The sequence below is a fragment of the Furipterus horrens genome, unplaced genomic scaffold (genome assembly GCF_987537825.1).
Source record: "Furipterus horrens unplaced genomic scaffold, mFurHor1.1.pri manual_scaffold_2, whole genome shotgun sequence".
Lineage (NCBI taxonomy): Eukaryota > Metazoa > Chordata > Mammalia > Chiroptera > Furipteridae > Furipterus > Furipterus horrens.
This window is the reverse complement of record NW_028327172.1, coordinates 215,898,718-215,917,034: the sequence shown is the minus strand read 5'-3', so window position 1 is coordinate 215,917,034 and position 18,317 is coordinate 215,898,718. Positions and strand designations below refer to the sequence as shown.

Sequence of the window (18,317 nt, the reverse complement as noted above, 5' to 3'; positions counted from 1 at the left end):
GGAGGGGACCCTGAGGAGAACAGGGGGCTGACTTCCAGCTTCAAGGCAAAAGGTGAGACCCCCCCACCCCCAGTCCCGTGCATAGCCTGAGGCAGGGTCCCTGATTCTGGGCAGTGGGGCCTGGGGAGCTGAGGGCTGGCTCCTGGGGCACCTCCGTACTGTGCGTGGTGTGGCCTCGGGGGCCACCCTTGCTGGGCCGCAGTCTCTCCGTTTCACATGAGGGCCCCACTTGTCCTCCAGTCCTAACCCTCTCTGGTTCCTGGGTCTCTGCGCGGGTCCCTGAAACTTCAAGGAAGCGCAGCAGACCGGGCGTCTCTGCGGGCTCTGCCACCCGGTGCTGGGAGGAGGGCGCCCCTGCTGGCCGGCTGTGGAGGGGCAGGCCCCGGGGCCCCTCTGCCCTCTGTCCAGGGGAGGGGTGCGGGAAAGGCAAGGTGCAGCCCTGGGTGTTCTGGGACAGCGGTTCCCCAGGACAGGGCCCTGTCAGCCCCCAGCTGGCCACAGAAACAGAAAGCAGAGCAAACCTCCAACAGCCACCGAGAGAGGCATTTCCATTACCTGCAGTTTGAAAAGAGGAGGGGCCTTAGGAGACAGGAGGGGTGGGGGGGCTGGGTCACAGGCTTGGAGGATCCAGGGGGCTGGACTCCCTGCAGGGAGGGCCAGCCGTGCAGGCAGGAGCTGCTGCCACCCCAGGGAGGAGTGAGAAGGACTTGGTGTCGGTGTGCAGGGACGGGGCAGTGACAGCAGGTCTGTGCTGTGGTTCTGGGAGGGCAGGCAGCCAGGCAGGCTCACTGCGCTGTCCCCAGGGGGACCACCTGGCCACCAGAAGCCAGGCCTCGGCTGGGACCATTGGATGTGGAGCAGCCAGGGCAGCGTCTCAGGGTCGAGCGGCAGAGATGTGCCCAGAGTCAGGTGGGGATGGGGGCGGCGCCAAGGGTCTGGTGTCCAGGGAGGGTGGCCGTCAGCAGGCCCCCTGTGCATCCCGTGAACTGAGCAGAGGCAGGGGTGTCTGTCGCCTTGCGTGGGCACAGCAGGAGGAGGCTGCTTTTCCGCGGTCTCCGAGGGGTCGCCAGTCCCAGCCCCGGCGCCAGCCGCACCTGCGGCTCTGTGCCCTCCACAGGGAGGGGGCCACGGAGGGGAGACGGCTCTGGGTGCAGCCTCCGCGCACATCAGCTCACCAGGTAGCTGTGCATTTCCCGGGAGTCGATGCTGAGGACCACGCCGGAGTGGTTGCCTAGGAAACAGAGATGCCCACCCATGAGCACAGGCCTATCAGCAGGAGGGGGCAGAGAGGGACAGGAGACAGGCTGTGCGGGACACAGGGCTGGCCTCAGCCTACACCACAGAGCCCATGAGTGGGGCCACCGCGGTCACTGTGGCCGGGTGGGCGGTCCCTGAACGCGATGCGGAGGTGGTGGGGCATCACGTTTCCTGGTGGCTGACTGAGTGGGTGCCGTCACAAGTAGTGAACCCCCCAGGCCTCCAGAGGTGAGGCCCAGGCCAGCCACCTCCTGCCTCACCCAGTGACCTGCAGCGGGGCCACCCCAGGTGTCGGCAGCAGGGGGTCTGGCGAGTATGGTATGGCCGGAGGGGACAGGAGGAGACGCAGTGATGTCAGGGACACAGGGGCCGTCCTGGGGGGCTGCATTAGGAGAGCAAGGGCAGCTGCGTGGCCTGCGGAAGAGCCGCTCCTGGTGAGCTGTCCCCGCCCCCAGCTCTGTGGCAGCAGCCAGGCCGCGTGGGGAGGGGTCGTGAGGTGAGGGTCCATCAGGGTCGCCCCTCACCACCTCGGTTTTGTCATCTGTACGGGGGCACAGTAACTGCACCTCCCTTAGAGGCGGGGGCTGCAAAGGAGAAGGCGTCTGAGGCTTCGGGCTCGCTGCTGGGGCTCAGGAAGCCCCAGGTCGCTGAAGGCCACCTGCCTGAAGGGGGGCCCGGGCTGCGTGGGAGGGAGTGTGGACCCCCTGCCCTGAGGGTCAGGGAACCTGGTGGAGGGTTTTGCAGGTGCGCAGGTGACCCCCTGGGGCTGCAGCGGGTGGGTAGGGGGGGTTGGCCACTGGCTTGGGAGCCACAGAGTTGGCTCCACCCCTTATCGGCCCAGTGACTTGGGGAGAGTGAGTGGCCTTTCTGAACCTCAGCTTTGTCATGTCAAACACACATCACCAGCTGTGGCCCCATGGGTAGCGAGCAAGCCCGGGAAGCCCTGAGCCAGCCTGGTGCCCAGCGAGGGCTGCGGATGTGGACTTATCACTGTGTCCCAGGAGACTGCAGACGCGTCACTGCGCGAGGAGCACATGAGGGACAAGGACGACTGGGGTGGGGGGCTGTCTCCATGATACGACGGACAGGTAGTAACTGTGGGGGGGGGGGGGGGCAGAGCACGGGCCTGAGTTCAGCCCCTGCCCACCAGCTGTGTGACCGGGACAGGAGTCTCTGCGGCTCAGTGCCTTCCGCTCGGTCAAGGTCCCGCCTCCTAGGGGTGCTGAAGTGATGGTACCCACAAAGTGCCCCGAGCCTCAGTCTCCCCACTGTGGAGAGACGGCACAGTCCCCAGGGTGTGGCGCTCTTAGGGCATTTGCAGGCAGCACGAACATGACCGGTGTTCTCCCCACGGGGCCCGGTCAGGAGTGAGGGAGATCACGCTAACAAAACCGCTGTCAGCTGTGAAGTGCTGGGCCCAGGTGGCTCCGTCCCCACGCGTGGCACCCAGGAAGGCACTGTTCTCGGGAGCAGCAGCGCTGGCGCGTTGAAGGAAATCAGCCCCCTCTGTCCTCTCCACGCCCTCTGGATGTTCAGGGGCTGCCAGGCATGGCGTCCCAGCACCTAGAGGCCTCACCACCTCGTTAGACGGAGGGGACACCTGTGCTGTTGGCAGGTGGGAACCCACAGGGGGCGGGGGGGGGGGGCATTACCTAGAGTCTGCGAGTCGAGATCATCATCTACAAACTCCTCACCCGGGACAGCACGCGGGGCGCCCTGGCTGTGGTTCATGGGGCTCGTCATCTCCTGCTCCTTGTCGTTGTGCATCTGCGCGTACACGGTCCTGCCAGGGCGCTTCCTGCAGGGCAGCACGGAGCTCAGGGCTCCACTCGGCCACCAGTCCCTCGTCGCGTCCAGCTGGGCCCCAACCACCCCTGCGCGTGGGGCAGACATGCTCCCAGGCCTCGTCTCCCACCGCATCTCTGCGCCCAGCCCCCTCCTCCAGGAAGCCCTCCGTGCTATGAGCTCAAGCAGCACACGGTGCTCACTGTCTGTTGGTGTCCCCGGTGACTGGGCTGAGGACAGGGTGAGGGTATTTCACTCTCTTGTTACCCCATTGCCAGCTGATGCTGGCAGAGCCACGCCCTGGGCTCTGGCTGGGTTGCTGGGGACACACGGTGCCCACCTGGCGCTGAGAGGTGCTGCTGAGCCCTGCCTGGGTTCTGCATCTGTGCTGCCCTCCCTTTCCCATCCCGTCCAGGGACACAGGGAGCGGCCAGCGTGGGCACTGGAGCGGGGGAAGAGCCGAGACACCCTCCGCCCGCAGCCCGTCCCTGGCACGGCAGACTCCCAGCCCGTCCAGCTCCGGCGGGCACCCCTGCCGCGGGAGGGCGGTGGCCTTGCCTTCTGCACTTGTAGAGGATGAAGGGTCCCGCTGCAAACATGCCGATGACAAGGAGGACGGCCATCAGCCAGTAGCTGCCGCTGTCTGCCAGTCTCAGAGAACCTGCAACAGGGCAGCTGTCAGCGGTTGCGTGGGCTGCGCCCGCCCCCTGTCCGACCTCCTTGGACGGGCAGATGGTGACCTGATTGGGCAGGTTCTCCCGAATGGCTGAGGGGAGGGCCACGCAGGAGGGGGCCTACCCAGGGCCCCAGGACCCTCCTGTGTAAGGGGGTGCCTGGCCTTTCTCTGTGGACATGGATGGAACCCCCTTGTCCATGTGTGCTATGCAGGGAGACCCGGCCGACTCCCCCACAGGCATGCCAGCTTTCTGGGGCACAGAGGAGCTCTCCAGCTTCTGAAAGATTCTTGCCCACAGTGAACAGGACATGCGGGACTAGAGAGAACAGTCCCACAGTGGAGTTGGGGAGCAGAGATCCTCGGGGACCCTTAGCATCAGAGACAGGAGCTCAGCCCCTGGGACCGACCCCATTTTTATTGGCGGCAACCACCCAGCCAGGAGTGGCCTGTGGGCAGCTGCGGGTCCCGTCCCCAGGTCCCCAGGAACAGGCGTCATCAGAGGGGCCTGGACACATCCCCCCCCCCCCCCCTCAGCAGGGGGCGTCCAGGCCGGGGGACTCCTGGCCTCACCTGAGTCCATCTCCCTCTCGGCCACCAGGACCCGGACGCCGGCCCGCAGGAGGAAGCTAATCTTCTGCGCGCTCAGCACCTGCTGGACGGCCGTGAGTGTCTGCAGAGAGAGGGGGCGGGTCAGGGGCCTCAGGGGCGGCGCCGCGGGCGGGGGGCCGGGCAGGGGTCCGCGTGGCCACGCAGGGGCTGTCTCTGCGCTGCGGGTGCCGGGGTGTGTGGGGAGGGACGCCTCCGCGCCACGGCCGTCCCTGAGGCTCCCCCTCCGCCTGGGAGGTGGTCCTGCCCTGGCGCCCCCACGCCCTGCTCTCCCCCCACAGTGACCTTGGGGACCGCCTGGGTCCCAGGGGGTCAGTGTAGACACAGGTGCAGGAGGGCCAACGCCCGACGTGACTGTGACTCCCGGGAAACGATGAGCCACTGAGCTGTCACCAAGCCCACATGGGGCGGGAGGACCCGGGTCGGCAGTCACAGCAGCTACCTGGTCGCGTGGGAGGCTCTGCTCCGGCGCGGGTGGGGGCGGGGCCGGCAGCACGTACACGTCGGCCGTGGTGGGCAGCCCGGGCCGCACCACGGTCAGCAGCAGGTCCTCGGCGACGCCCGCCTCCTGCGCGACAGACGAGGCGCTCTGACCCCCACGCCAGAGCCCTGGGAGCGCCCCTCCCCATGGCCTGTCCGGGCCGCTGCCTGCCCTGCACGCGGTCCCCGACCCCGCCCCGCCCCTCGGCCTGTGCCTCCCACACGGGCCTCCCCGCGGCCATGGGGCAAGGCCCCTCCCTGGCTCGGGGCCCCCAAACCCACCAAGCCCAGCTCACGGGGCCCCGCTGCTCCCTGGCAGCCCCTCCATCTGGCAAACCCCTGTGCACCCTCCAGGGCCCAGGACAACGTGCCCAATTCACGGGCTGAGAGGAGGCGAGGTCGGGGCGGCTTCTCTCTCACGGGGGCTAAGGGCCCGCCCCAGGCACTGCTTCTGTCTGCTCTGTGGGGGCTCCCCGAGGGCCGCCGTCACAAGGGGGTCTCTGCTCTGTCTCCAGGGCCTGGCCCAGGAGGGAAAATCACTTTAAAGAGAGGCTGGGCCGCTGGAGAACGGAACAGCAGCTGCGTCCTGTGCGCGCCCTGCAAGGTGACACCCAGCATCACGTCCGCCTGAGCCACGGCAGCCAGGCTGAAGGCTGGGTCAGCGTGACTGAGGGGCAGCCACACCCCTGCCGCACACGGGGGCCCCGGGGACGCCCCAGCTTCTCTGAGGCACCTGCAGGTGCCGGGAAAGCCGTGGCGGCGCTGGGGGGCGGGGCACCTTGGCGAGCAGCTGGGTGAGCAGCAGGCCGACCTCCTCTCTCCACTCGGGGGTGTTGGGGTTGTGGGCGTCCAGACTCTGGGAGAACCGCAGGGGCACGACCTGAAACTGATCTAGAAAGAGGCAGGGCGGGGGGCGGCGGTCAGTCCTGGGCGGCCGGGCTCTGCTCCTTCCGGGCGGCCACACACCCTGGACGGTCCGGCCGGCCCCGGGGTTCGGACGCCACGGCCCACTGTGAAAACTAAGACCCCCTCTTGTGCACCCAAAGCTGTCCCAGGCAGCACCCTTGTCACTGGCGGCCATTAAGAACAATAATCACAAGCGTGACAACGAGGACGAGGAGCGGGAGGAGGAGGAAGAGAAGGAGGAGGGAGAGGAGGAAGAAGGGGAGGAAGAGGAGGAGGAAGAGGAGGAAGAGGAGGAGGAGGAGGCAGCAGTAACCTGGGGGTGGGGGCCTGGCATGTGCCGAACCTGCCCCACGAGATTTGCCCCATTAACTCACAAGGACACACCCACCCACCAGGGTAGCCTCCTGTCCCCCAGGATCCGCGGACTTGAGCTGGGCTGGTGTCCTAAGGGCAGAGGCCCCGCCTCCTCCTTCTCTCCCATTCCGGGGTTCCCGACTCAGGCCACAGAGGGGTGGTGGGAAGAGCCGAGCACCGGGAGCCCCGGCCAATGCAGCCGAGCCTCGATTGCCTCCCCAGTGAAGCGGGGGGGGGGGGGGGGGGGCGCGGGGTGAGCAGCTCTTGTCCCTTCTGAGCTCAGCCCCTCACACTGGTCACCACGTGGGAAAGGAAGAATAAAATCTGCCATTTGCAGGTGACATGATATCACACAGAGAAAACGCGGAAGACTCCACCAAAGCTCGTTAGACCTAAGAAAAAAGTCCAGTAAAGCGGCAGGATACAAAGCCAACATACAGAGATCGGTTGCGTTTCTATATGCTAACCATGAACTATCAGAAAGAGAAATGAAGAAAACAATCCCATTTACTATTGCCTCAGAAAGAATAAACTACCTAGGAATGAATTTAACCAAGGAGGTAAAAGATCTACACACTGAAAACTATAAGACCTTAATGAAAGAAAATGAAGAAGACACAAATAAACAGAAAAATATTCTGTGCTCATGAAGTGGAAGCACTAATATTCTTAAAATGCCCACACGACCCAAAGCAACCTACAGACCCAATGTAATAGTATCAAAACGCCAGCGGTGCCCTGGCCCGGTGGCTCCGTGGCTTGGAGTGTTGTCCCCTACACCAAAGGTCGTGGGTTCAATCCCCGGTCAGGGCACAGACCTAGGCTGCAGATCTGACCCCTGGTCAGGGTGTGTAAGGGAGGCAATGGGCTGATGTTTCTCTCCCACCCACCCCCTTCCTCACTCTCTCAAATCAATAAGCAAGCCCTCAGGTGAGGATTAAGAAAAAAAAATTCCAATGACATTTCTTCACAGAAATAGAAAAAACAAGGGCATTTTTCACAGAAACAGAATAGTCCTAAACTTTGTATGAGACCACAGAAGGCCCTGAACAGCCAAAGCGACCGTGAGAAAGACGAACAGAGCTGGGCGTACGAGGCCGATTTCGGACGGTACCCCGAAGCCACAGCGGTCAGAGCAGCGCAGCGCTGGCGCGGACCCGATGCGAAGGCCCGTGGGGCGGAACGGAGCTCAGGAATAAACCCACGTCTCTTCGGTCAGGTTACCCGTGACAAAGGGGCCAAGAACATACAAGGGGGGAAGGACACGCCCCTCGGTACACGGTGTTGGGGACGCTGGACAGCCACGTGCGAGACCATGTCCTCACCCTCCCAAAATGCAACGCGAGTGGATTAGAGTTGAAGAAACTCTAGAAGGAAACAGGCCACTGGTACGCTGCTTGGCACTGGTCTTGGTGGTGAGTTTTTGGCTTTGACACCCAAGGCAAAGGCAACAAGAGCAAAAGCAAACACGGGGACCGCGTCCGACTGAAGCCTCTGCGGGGCCCAGGGAACCGTCCATGAAACGGCGACCTGCCAAATGCGGAAAATGTTACAAATCGTGTGTCTGATAAAGGGTTAACATCCAGATGTATGAAAACTCACACAACTCAATGGAAAAAAAAAAAGAGAGAGAGAAAGAAAAGAAAAAGAAAATCAGTCTGATTTAAAAAGTGGTCAGAGGACCAGCAGACATCTCCCCACAGAGGACACACAGACGGCCCCCAGGTGCACAGACAGGTGCTCAGTGTCACCAGGCACCAGCGAGCGACAGTGAGGTGCCACGTCCCACCTGTGAGCGTGGCCGTCGTCGAGAGCACAGGCGCCCGTAAGCGCGGGCGAGGCTGTGGGGAGGGGGGACTGCGTGCGCTCTTGGGGGGAGGGCAACCTGACGCAGCCACTGAGGGAAGCGGGGCGGGGTTCCTCCAAAAATGAAAAGTAGACCCGCCATGTGACCCAGCAATTCCACTTCTGGGTACTCCCGCGACCTGCACAGCTGTGGGCAGCCCCACGTCCGCCGCAGCGTCGGTCACACCGACGAGACGCGGAAGCACCCAGGCGTCTGCCGACAGACGCGCAATAAGGGGCGGCGCGTGCATCCAGCGGGTCACTACAGCCATGAGAAGAAGGGACTGCGCCGCTGGCGACAGCGTGTGTGGGCCTAGCGGGCATGTGCTACGCGCAATAAGCCGGCCAGGGAAGGACCAGCGTATGATGTCACCTCTGTGTGCAACGTCAGCCGACAACAAACGCCTAAGCTCCCAGATACTGAACAGGCGGGTGCTGCCCGGGGCGGGGGGCGGGGGGGCGGTCCAGAGGCAGGACCTGCGGGTGTGAAACGCAGGGGCCCGGGGACGTCACGCAGCGTGGAGACCGGAGTCAGCAGCGCTGGCGGCATGTTTGAAAGATGCTAAGGGTTGACCTTCAACGTTCTCTTCACAAGAATAAAACTGTCACCCCATGAGGTGAGGGGCATTAACTAGACTCAATGTGGCGATCATTTCGCAAGGTACGCAAATATCAAACGTTCTGCTGTGCACCTGAAGCCGCCACATGTCTGTCATTGTGTGTCAGTAAAGCACCAGCCCCTGTCCCCCCCGCAGCCCCCCCGGAAGCCCCGCCCGGGGCTGGCGTGCATTTGTGAGCGGCCGAGGGGGCGGCCAAGGGGGTGGCTGCCGTGCCCAGGGCAGGCTGCTCTTAAAGCAAAATGCGTCTTCATCGGGGAGATGGGGAGGGCCGCAGCGTGCGGCAGGGGTCCCTTCCCTTCCTAGGACACATTCTCTGTGGTCATGTCTACCATGAGGGTCCCCACTGAGCACCGACAAATGGGACACGAATTCGGAACGGGCGTCTTGGCGAAGTCTTCACCACAAGGCCGTGACCCCGAACCCACGCGTCCTGAGCTGCAGAAGGCGCGCGGCCTGGCCAGGAGGGACTCACCCAGCACACGGATGACCTTGGAGTCTTGCAGCACTGAGGTCCCGCAGGCAGCCTGCACGGTCACACGCACGTCCCCTGGGGCCGCAAACTGCGTCGTCACGGAGTTACGCAGCGACATCAGGGGCTGCGGGGACACAGCAGAGTCAGGGCCGGGCCAGGGCGGGGACACGGGAGAGCTGGCTGTGGGCTGCAGTGACAGCACTGTTCCCCGTTCTCAATAGGGAATGAGGCATGGGGAGGGCCCCCCAAGACACCTGCATGGACACACGGACTCTCTTGAGTCTCCTATGTGGACGTCAGAGCAGCTGTGACGAGGCCTCAGGCCTTTGCTGGCCCGCTCAGCTGTGGCCCCGCGCCCGGCCCGGCACCCGGCCTGTGCACCCATCAGGACCGGGGCCACGTCACCTTGCACCTTGCAGATGGGACACAGAGGCTCTGGGAGGTGCAGTCACCTGCCCGGGGAGCTCGGCTGGGAGAGGCTGAGCAGTGCTTCGGACCCAGAGCCCCAGCCTCTTCCTGACCCACCCCGCTCCCAGGAACAGCGTCAGGAGTGCACCCCTCCCTGCTTGGCCCCGTGTCTGGGTTCTCGGCTGCTGTTCAGGGGGTGCTCCGCTTGGGGGGCAGGGCTGCACTCAGATGATTGAGTGAAGAAGGCTTCTTCCTGGGTCTGGAGGAGCCCCTGGCCTGAGGATGGGCAGCCTGGCCCTGCAAAAGCCTCAGGACCTCCAGCAGGCATTCTGTCTGTGGGCTCTGAGTGAGGCTTCTGAGCTCTAGTCCAGCCTCAGTGACCCCCTCCTCCAAGAAGCCTTCCTTGACCACCCCTCCCCCAGACTAGAAATGGCCTTGCGTCCCCTGGGGCTCTCAGACACCTTCCCTCCCCCTCCTGGCATGCGAATCACACTTAACTTGGGTCACTTGCTCTGTTCACATTGCCCTCCCTGGGGGCTGGCGGGGTTGGGCCTGGCTCATCCGTGTCAACCACACTCACACACGGGTGCTCAGGGCGGGGGGAACAGGGTGTGTGTGTGCCTGTCTCAGCTCCACAGTGTCAGACTCTGTCCTTCTGCCCCACACCCAGGCAGCGCCCCCCTCCCTCTACCCCTGGGCAGGAGCCACAGGGGGCACGGCCCACAGCGGCCCAGGGTCAGCGTACCTGCAGGCTCTGGCCGAGCCACCAGTAGAAGACGGTGAAGTTGGGGTGCGGGGGCAGCAGCACAGCCGTGAGGTTCACCTCCTGGTTGATGCCAATGGCAGGAACCACTTCAAGGTAGAGGGCCTTCAGGCGGGCTGTGAGGTCCAGAAGAGGTCAGGGGTTAGAGGGCATCAGGGCACTTGGCTATTCAAACGCTGCTTATAGGCCACTGTCACCATAAAAGTCATTGTTACCACCCCACCACCATCACACCACCACCACCACCACCACCATCACCACCATCATCATCATCACCATCACCACCACCACCATCACCACCACCACCATCACCACCACCATCACACCACCATCACACCACCACCACCATCACCATCACACCACCACCACCACCACCATCACATCACCACCACCACCATCACCACCACCATCACATCACCACCACCACCACCATCACACCACCACCACCACCATCACACCACCATCACATCACCACCACCACCACCATCACACCACCACCATCACCATCACACCACCACCACCACCACCACCATCACCACCACCATCACATCACCATCACCACCATCACATCACCACCACCACCACCATCACACCACCACCACCACCACCACCACCACCACCACCACCATATCACCACCACCACCACCACCACCACCACCACCACCACCACCACATCACCATCACCACCACCACCATCACCATCACATCACCACCACCACCACCATCACACCACCATCACATCACCACCACCACCACCATCACACCACCACCACCATCACCACCACCATCACATCACCATCACCACCATCACATCACCATCACCACCATCACCACCACCATCACATCACCACCACCACCATCACCACCACCATCACATCACCACCACCACCACCACCACCACCACCACCACCACATCACCATCACCACCACCACCATCACCATCACACCACCACCACCATCATCACCACCACCACCACCATCACACCATCACCACCACCACCACCACCATCATCACCACCACCACCACCATCACACCACCACCATCACCATCACACCATCACCACCACCACCACCATCACACCACCACCACCACCACCACCACCACCATCATCATCACCACCACCACCACCACCATCATCACCACCACCAGCATCACCATCACCACCAGCATCACCACCACCACCACCACCATCACCAACCCAACTACTATGCAGACCACCAGGGTGTGCACATGAGCCCAGCCTGCCTGCCTCCCTGCCCTTGGCCTTGGGTGGCAGGACCTGCAGCCACCCTGAGGAACTCCCTCCATTTCCCCAGGACCTGCTTCTCTCTGTCACAGGCAGTGGCTCTTGGCCTCAAAGGGCAATGACTTACAGTTGACCTGGACAAAGAGCACTGCCTCGTCGCGCCCTGCCGAGTTCTCTGCTCTCACAGACACGCGGTAGACACCGGGAGTCTCGTAGGAGTGCCGGATGGGCTCCTTGGTCAGTGTGAGGTTCGTGTACGTGGCCTGGAAGCCGTCCCCGAGGTCCACATGGTACACGGTGGTCAGCACGTCTCCCTGCAGGAAGCACAGGAAGGCACTGGGGTCGACCCCAAAGCTCATTCACTCCACCATTCCCTCACTCCTATCCTCGAACCTGCGCCCGGGGCCCGGGGCCCGGGGCCCGGGGCACCAGACCCGGTCCTGCCCTCAGGGTCCCGCCCAGAGCGCTGCGCTGAGGCAGGCAGACCGGCCCGGAGTTCTAGAGACGCACAGGCCGGGCGTGCACTTTGGAGCGATCACCCAGCTGCAGAGAGGGAGGGGGTGGAGACGAGGCGGTGCTGGGGGTGGGCTGGGAACCAGGGGGTGACCAGGGGCCTTGTGCGTGCCGGGGCTTCAGGAGCAGGCCTGGGACTGTGCGCGAGTGGGAAGCCTCTAAGGCTCCCAGGGAGCAGTTTGCAGTCCTCCAGCCCCACAGGAGGGCCCGGCGCCCCCGCCAGCATTCAGGGCTGTCCCCACATCCCACCGCAGCCATTCTGGCCAGAGCGCGTGGGACCTCGGTGCGGCTTCCTGTGCGTTTCCTTGGCGGCCAACGGTGCTGGACATCTGGGTGTTTGCCATCGGCACCTCCTCTCGGGTGAGATGTCCCTTCCTGTCTTTTGCTCACTTTCTAATTGGGCTGTTTGTTCCCTACCATGGAGCCCACATGTTCTTCACGTGCGCCAGGCGAGCACCAGGCCGCGCTGCACACGTGTTGGAGATAGTCGCTGGGCAGCTCGCCCGTTCATAGTCTTAACAGGGTCTTTCAAAGCGAACTTCCTTCTTGGATGGGGTTTTGGGGGTCAGCTCCAGGACTCTTTGCCTAGCCCTAGACCCCCAATATTTCCCCCATCTCCTTTCTAATTTTTTCATGTTGCACGGAAGTCTGTGACCCACTGTGAGCCGACTCTGTGTCGGGTGTGAGGTTCCGGCTGAGGGTCGTTCTCATTGGCCGTTCATTTGCTGAAACCGCCCTCCCCCACGGAGACGGCCAAACGCCGGACGCGTCGGAGTGGGTCTGTGTCTGGGTTCTCTGTCAGCTCTCGCTCTTAATTCTGAGACAGTCCTGGAACTTGGGCCCTCAACCCAGCGCTTTCCACACCCAGCTTGGCCGCTGTGTGTGTGTGTGTGTGTGAGAGTCAGTGAGTGTGTGAGAGTGCATGCGTGTGTACAACCCCCCCCCCCCCCCGCCACCCACACTCCTCCCGGGCTTCCATGAGGAAGCCAGTGGCCTGTTCTGGGCAGCCGTGCGCACTGGGTGGGAGACCTCTCTCTCCTACGAGCGTCTTTCAGCGGCTCCGCTCACCCCCGCGGGCCCCAGCCCCATGCAACGAAGGGCCCTCTGGGGCAGTGGGCTGACAGGCTTGTCCCATCCTGTCCCGGCTGCAGTTCAGAGAATCCACAGATGCAACCGAGTGGCCGAGATTCCAGGCTCTAGGGGGCAGCAGAGGCCACTATTTCCTAGAAGTCTGTCCTGGAACTGGGGGGCTGGAGGGGGCAGGGCTAAGGCTGGGTCCACTCTGAGGTCCAGGGGGCCCCAAGCCAGGCTGGGGGCTTCACCCTCCGCCCACCCCAGAATTCCGCCCCAGGGCCACCTGAAGCCCGGAGCAAGAATCTCAGGCCCAGGGCCAGGGGCTGCCTGCCTGGGACCCCGAGCTGTCTCTGTGCTTGTCACTGTGAGGGCTCAGCGGTGACCGCGCTGTCTGACCTCGGCTTCCCAGCCATCAGGTGGGTTGACAGGAGCCCGGGGGCGGAGGGGCGGTGGGGCGGGGACGGTTTACGTGAAGCAGCCAGCCCGCCGGCGCACACACGTGCAGCTCCGCACCCTCCTCGGCCCCAGTCTCCGTATGCGCCAGCCCAGACGCCCTGCTTCCCGACATCGAGGCCTCTGCCGTCATCCCCAGCCACCCCTTGGCACCGTAACTCGAAGGACATCTAAGCAGCCGGCGCCTGGGGGGCCCGCTCCGGCCGAGGCAGCAGCTGACGTCTGCTTTGTGCTTTTCTGCCATTTCGAACCACCCGCGTGTCTGCGCGTTTTCCTAATCCCTGGTTTTGAATGTTCTGCAGCAAGCACGTGTGACTTGTATAACCTCCAGAAACATGGGCAGGCTACATGTTCACTTAAAAGGACTAGAAGGAGGAGCAAAAATTAACCAGTTACCGTGTGGGAACCAGAGTTTGGGCTACATTTATATTCTTGATATTTTTATGTGTTTTTCAAACGTTCTATAATGAGTATATATTACTTTTAAAATCCGAAGAGAATGTAACACGTGTACTAAATAAAGGAAAGTAAAGATTAGAAGACTGAGAGGAAACATACATACATTTGTGTGTGTGTGTGTACAACACGGTCTACCCGGCAAAGGTCCGGCCATTGTTAATGTAACGAGAACAGTTTGCGTGACATCAGTGTCACCTGGCAGCCAAGAGGGGTGGACTGGAACGCGCATGTGTGAGCAATGACCACTGCAACGTCACTGTACATGTCAGTGGGGGCGGTAGACGCTGACTGAGCATGCGTACTGTGTGGCCGTCGCATTCAAAATGACTGAGCGAGGAGAGCAATGAATCTGCGTCAACTTTTGCATTAAGTGTGAACTTTCCTCCTCGGAAACTATTCAGATGACTCAGGCCACAGCTGTGGGCACCTGGTGAGTGGCAGCTTCACCATGACAACGTCCCTGTTCATGCATCTCGTCTCATGCAGAGGTTTTTGGGGAAACATCAAGTCACCCAGGAGACTCAGCCCCCCCCCTACAGCCCAAGTCTGGGGCCCTGCAACTCCTGGCTTTTCCCCAAACTAAAGTCACCTTTGAAAGGGAAGAGATTTCAGACCATCTGTGAGACTCAGGAAGATACGACGGGGCAGCTGATGGCGACTGGGAGAGCTGGGTGAGGTCCCAAGTGCCCGCTTTGAAAGGGACTGAGGCGTCACTGTCACGTGTACAGTATTTTTTGTATCTTCTTCAATACACGTCTCTCTTTTTCATATTAGAGACATTAGATGGATGGGTGGTGGAGGGGTGGATGGCTGATGTCCTCTGGACAAAACGTGTGTGTACGCATGTGTGCATGTGTGTGCATGTGTGTGTGTGTGTGTGCGTGCGCGCACGCATGCGTGTTTCCATCTAGCTCCTCTTTACAGGATTTACCTTCGGCTCTGGGATTACAAGGAATCGTTTGTTTTTTAACTTTCTGCTTTTGCTAAGATTCCAGATGAACTAAATCAATGTGATTAGAGGCCGAAACCCCTCCCGCCACCCACAGGGGTGAGTCTTACGTCACCGGCCGTACACGCCCCTGCACGCATGTTGGCAGCTGCGCCCCCCTTTGCCCACGTTCCACTCTTCTCTCTCCATTTTTTACTTCGTTTTTTCACTGCTCATCGGGGGTCTGGGCCCGGGAAGGGGTTCCCAGCCCACGGGCGCCCCGCGGGGACAGCGCCAGGACGCTCACCTGCTCCTGCTGCACCTCGAACAGGATGTCATCCCAGGGCCGCACGGCCGCCACCTCGCCGCGGATGCGGACCTTCAGGCCCCGGGGCGGGCGCAGGGGGCACCGCAGCTGCTCCGGGCTCCGCTGCTGGTCCACGCCGCCCTCGCACACGTTGGACACCACCTTCCGGTACCTGCGGTCGGAGAGGAGGTCAGGGTCTGCACAGACAGGTGGGCGGGGGCGGGGACGGGCCCCGCAGCCGGGCAGGGACCTGCCTGTCGTCCAGGGGTGGCTCTTGGCCACGACCCCCATTCACCGGCTCCAGTCCTCCTCCCGACTCCCCAACTGCGACCTCTGCCCCATTTTAGAGGTGAGGAAACTGAGGCTCAGAGGAGGGGTGAGCAGCCAGGAACGGCAGGGTCTGCCTCAGAGCCTCCGAACGACGTTCCCTTGGTCTGACCAGATTAATGCTACTACTCAGCTGCTGCTGCTGCTGGGGCCCACTGAGGCAGCCAGGACGAATCTTGTGGCCTTGCTCAGAAATACGGTCCCCAGGAGGACAGCGAGCCGCTGTCACCTTGGTGGCTTCAGGCGGGCATGCCCCCCACCCCCCAGGCTTGGTTGCTCCTGGAGAGAGCTGCCCCGGATGGGACGGCACCTGACCCATCCACCCACTGGTGCGGCAGGGATTTACCAAGCATCTGCGTGCCAGGTACCGGGCTGCGGGGGGTCACACACAGCCCATGCCCTCACAGAGCGCGGGGACACACCTCAGCAAGCCATCCCACTTCAAGGTAAAATCATGATTGTGGTGAGCACCGGGAGGGGGCAGCTCCGGCCTCGGGGCCCCGAAAAGGGGGCCCTCAGCTGAGATCAGCAGGCTGAGCCAGAGAGGAAGCAGCACTGCAGGCAGTGGGACTGGCAGTGCAAAGGCCCTGTGGTGAGTGTGACGCATGGGGAGAGGCAGCTGAGCAAGGCTGGAGGGCAGAGCCCGCTGGGCTCAGGTCGATAAGCCTTTCAGGAGGCCACGGGAAAACTTCGGCCCGGGGGCACCACCTGACTTCCATGCAGGGCTCTCCCCCAGGCTGCACCAGGGCCCTGCAACTGGAAGGCTGGCATTGTGGCAACTCTGCCTGGGCCTGCTGCCCCCCACCCCCAGGTGCCGAGCTCCTCCTACCCCCGCGGCTCAGTGCTGGGTCAATGTTCGGAAGTTAACCTGCACCGACGCTTAGATTATCTGGAATAAAACACAGTCTCTAAGAGCTACGCCCCCACCCCCATCCCCCACCACCACATAGACAGCACCGTGGTCCCTAGAATGTACAGATGGTGCCCAGAATAAAACAAAACCCTATGCCTGATAGGGGTCCTGCCTCTGTCACTTCAGACAGAGGTCCCTGCTTGCCAGGCCCCTGGGGATGCACTGGAGTGGCTGCTGTGGCTGCCTAACCAAAGGGAGGGACAGAGGGATGGAATGAAGGAGGGATGGATGGAGGGAGGGAGGGAGAGGGGGAGGGATGGAGGGAGGGAGGGAGGGATGATGGATGGATGGTGGATAAATGGGTAGATGATGGGTTTTGTGCCCCTGAGGTTCAATCCTGCAAATTCGGGTCCTGCTTCCTGCCCCCCGTAGGGCTCTGCCCGGCCCCATCCTGGGGGCAGTAACAGGACTTCCTAATAAGCCCATTGGCTTTTTTTCTCCCTCTCAAGATTCCTCAAAGGGAAGAGGAACCTCTTTTCTTTTCTTTTTTTTTTTTTTTTTAAGGTAAACACAATGTTTATTGAATACCAGATGTAGAAATCATCTTTTTGGTGACTCCCTTTTTGAAGGGACTTATTCTTACAAGTTCTCACAAGTTGGAAGCAGGACTTTTAGATGGAGCAGTTCTGGGGCCTCCTAACGCTGTGGGTTCAGAGCTTTATAGACCTAATATTTCAACATGATGTTAATCCTTCATGAACAACACAATCAGCCTGTGGTGGAAGAAAAGTACTGTAGGTGCTCCCACTCGCTGATCACCTCGGCCTCGTGTGCGGCTCACATTCACCACCCTACACGCTGAAGGAACCCCTCCTCTGTGTCGTGGAGCTGAGAGCGGGGAGAATGACTGGCTAGGTGATGACAATAACCGCATGGTCTGTGACAGAGGTAAGCTTGGGCCTATGGCAGGTGGTCAGGGAAGGCTTCCTGGAGGAAGTGCCATTCAAGCTGAGCCCTAAAGGGAGTGGGAGCCCCTCTGGCCCAGCTCTGAGCTGCCTCACTTGCACTGGAAAATGGGGAAGGGGCCTGGCACTGCAGGGGTTCAGAAGGACCTGGGAGGCGGCGATTCTCTCCTGGGTGGGCTCCGCCCCTGCGTCAGGCTTGGACCTTCTCTGCCTGTTGTCTTTGCTCAGAGCCAGCTCAGTGCATGTCACTGTCTGCTGGCCCGCATGGGCTCAGACCAATTACCCTGGAGGGCCAGGGCCCAGGGAGCCCCTCAGAAGCCCAGGCAAACAGGACGTCTCAGCCCTGGCTTTTCGCTCCCCGACTCCGTGCAGGGAGCTGCGGGCACCCGGCGGGACGGCAGCTGGCGGTCACCATGGCCCGGCCCCTGCAGCCAGGCGGGGAGAGGCCCGAGGGTACTCACCCGAGACTCCTGGTGTAGTTCTGGCCCAGCACACAGTCGTCAGGCGGGGACAGGGGGTCAAACCAGAAGTTGGCCAAGCACTCGGAGAAAGGGGAGCGCTCAAACCCGTAGTCGCTGCGAGGAAGGAAGAACGGGCCATGGGGGGCACAGAGAGCCGGCCACACGGCCCCTGTACCCGCACGGGACACGGGCCTGGGAGCCCCAGTATGCGGCAGGAGGGGGGCAGAGGAAATGCTGGGAACTCACGGGGCCCGGCCTGGATGTCCTGGAAGGCTCCCCAAAGGACGCGCAGCGGAGCCAGCTAAGGACAGGAGAGGGCGCTGCAGGGGCCCAGGGGGCGGTGGCGGGGAGTGGCAACATGACAGCAAGGGGGAAGGGTGGCTGAGGCGGCTGGCGGTGGGCCAGAGGCCTCGTGAGCTGGGCTTGGAACGTGGCCCTTCTCCTGTGGGTGGTGGGTGCCACGGGAGGTTTACCCAGGGCGGGTGAGCCGGTGCCCGGACAGAGCAGAGGGGCTGGGTGGGCACAGCCGGCCCCCGCACGCCCTCTGCTGTCCTGGCT

The 18,317-nt window shown here is 62.2% G+C and overlaps 1 protein-coding gene across 1 annotated transcript in view; it reads right to left on the bottom strand.

Annotated features, from left to right (window-relative positions):
• Window positions 1–478: 478 nt before the first annotated feature.
• The window catches only part of SORCS2 (sortilin related VPS10 domain containing receptor 2), a 253,382-nt gene continuing 235,543 nt past the window's right edge, over window positions 479–18,317 (bottom strand). The window contains exons 17-27 of the mRNA XM_090267115.1: window positions 17,760–17,873; window positions 15,154–15,325; window positions 11,547–11,733; window positions 10,155–10,288; window positions 9,002–9,125; window positions 5,583–5,695; window positions 4,767–4,892; window positions 4,289–4,388; window positions 3,601–3,703; window positions 2,910–3,055; window positions 479–1,231 (exon numbers count right to left, since the gene is read on the bottom strand). Coding sequence (XP_090123241.1) covers window positions 1,167–1,231; window positions 2,910–3,055; window positions 3,601–3,703; window positions 4,289–4,388; window positions 4,767–4,892; window positions 5,583–5,695; window positions 9,002–9,125; window positions 10,155–10,288; window positions 11,547–11,733; window positions 15,154–15,325; window positions 17,760–17,873 — 1,384 coding nt within the window. The 3' untranslated portion in view covers window positions 479–1,166. The remainder of the gene's footprint in view (window positions 1,232–2,909; window positions 3,056–3,600; window positions 3,704–4,288; window positions 4,389–4,766; window positions 4,893–5,582; window positions 5,696–9,001; window positions 9,126–10,154; window positions 10,289–11,546; window positions 11,734–15,153; window positions 15,326–17,759; window positions 17,874–18,317) is intronic.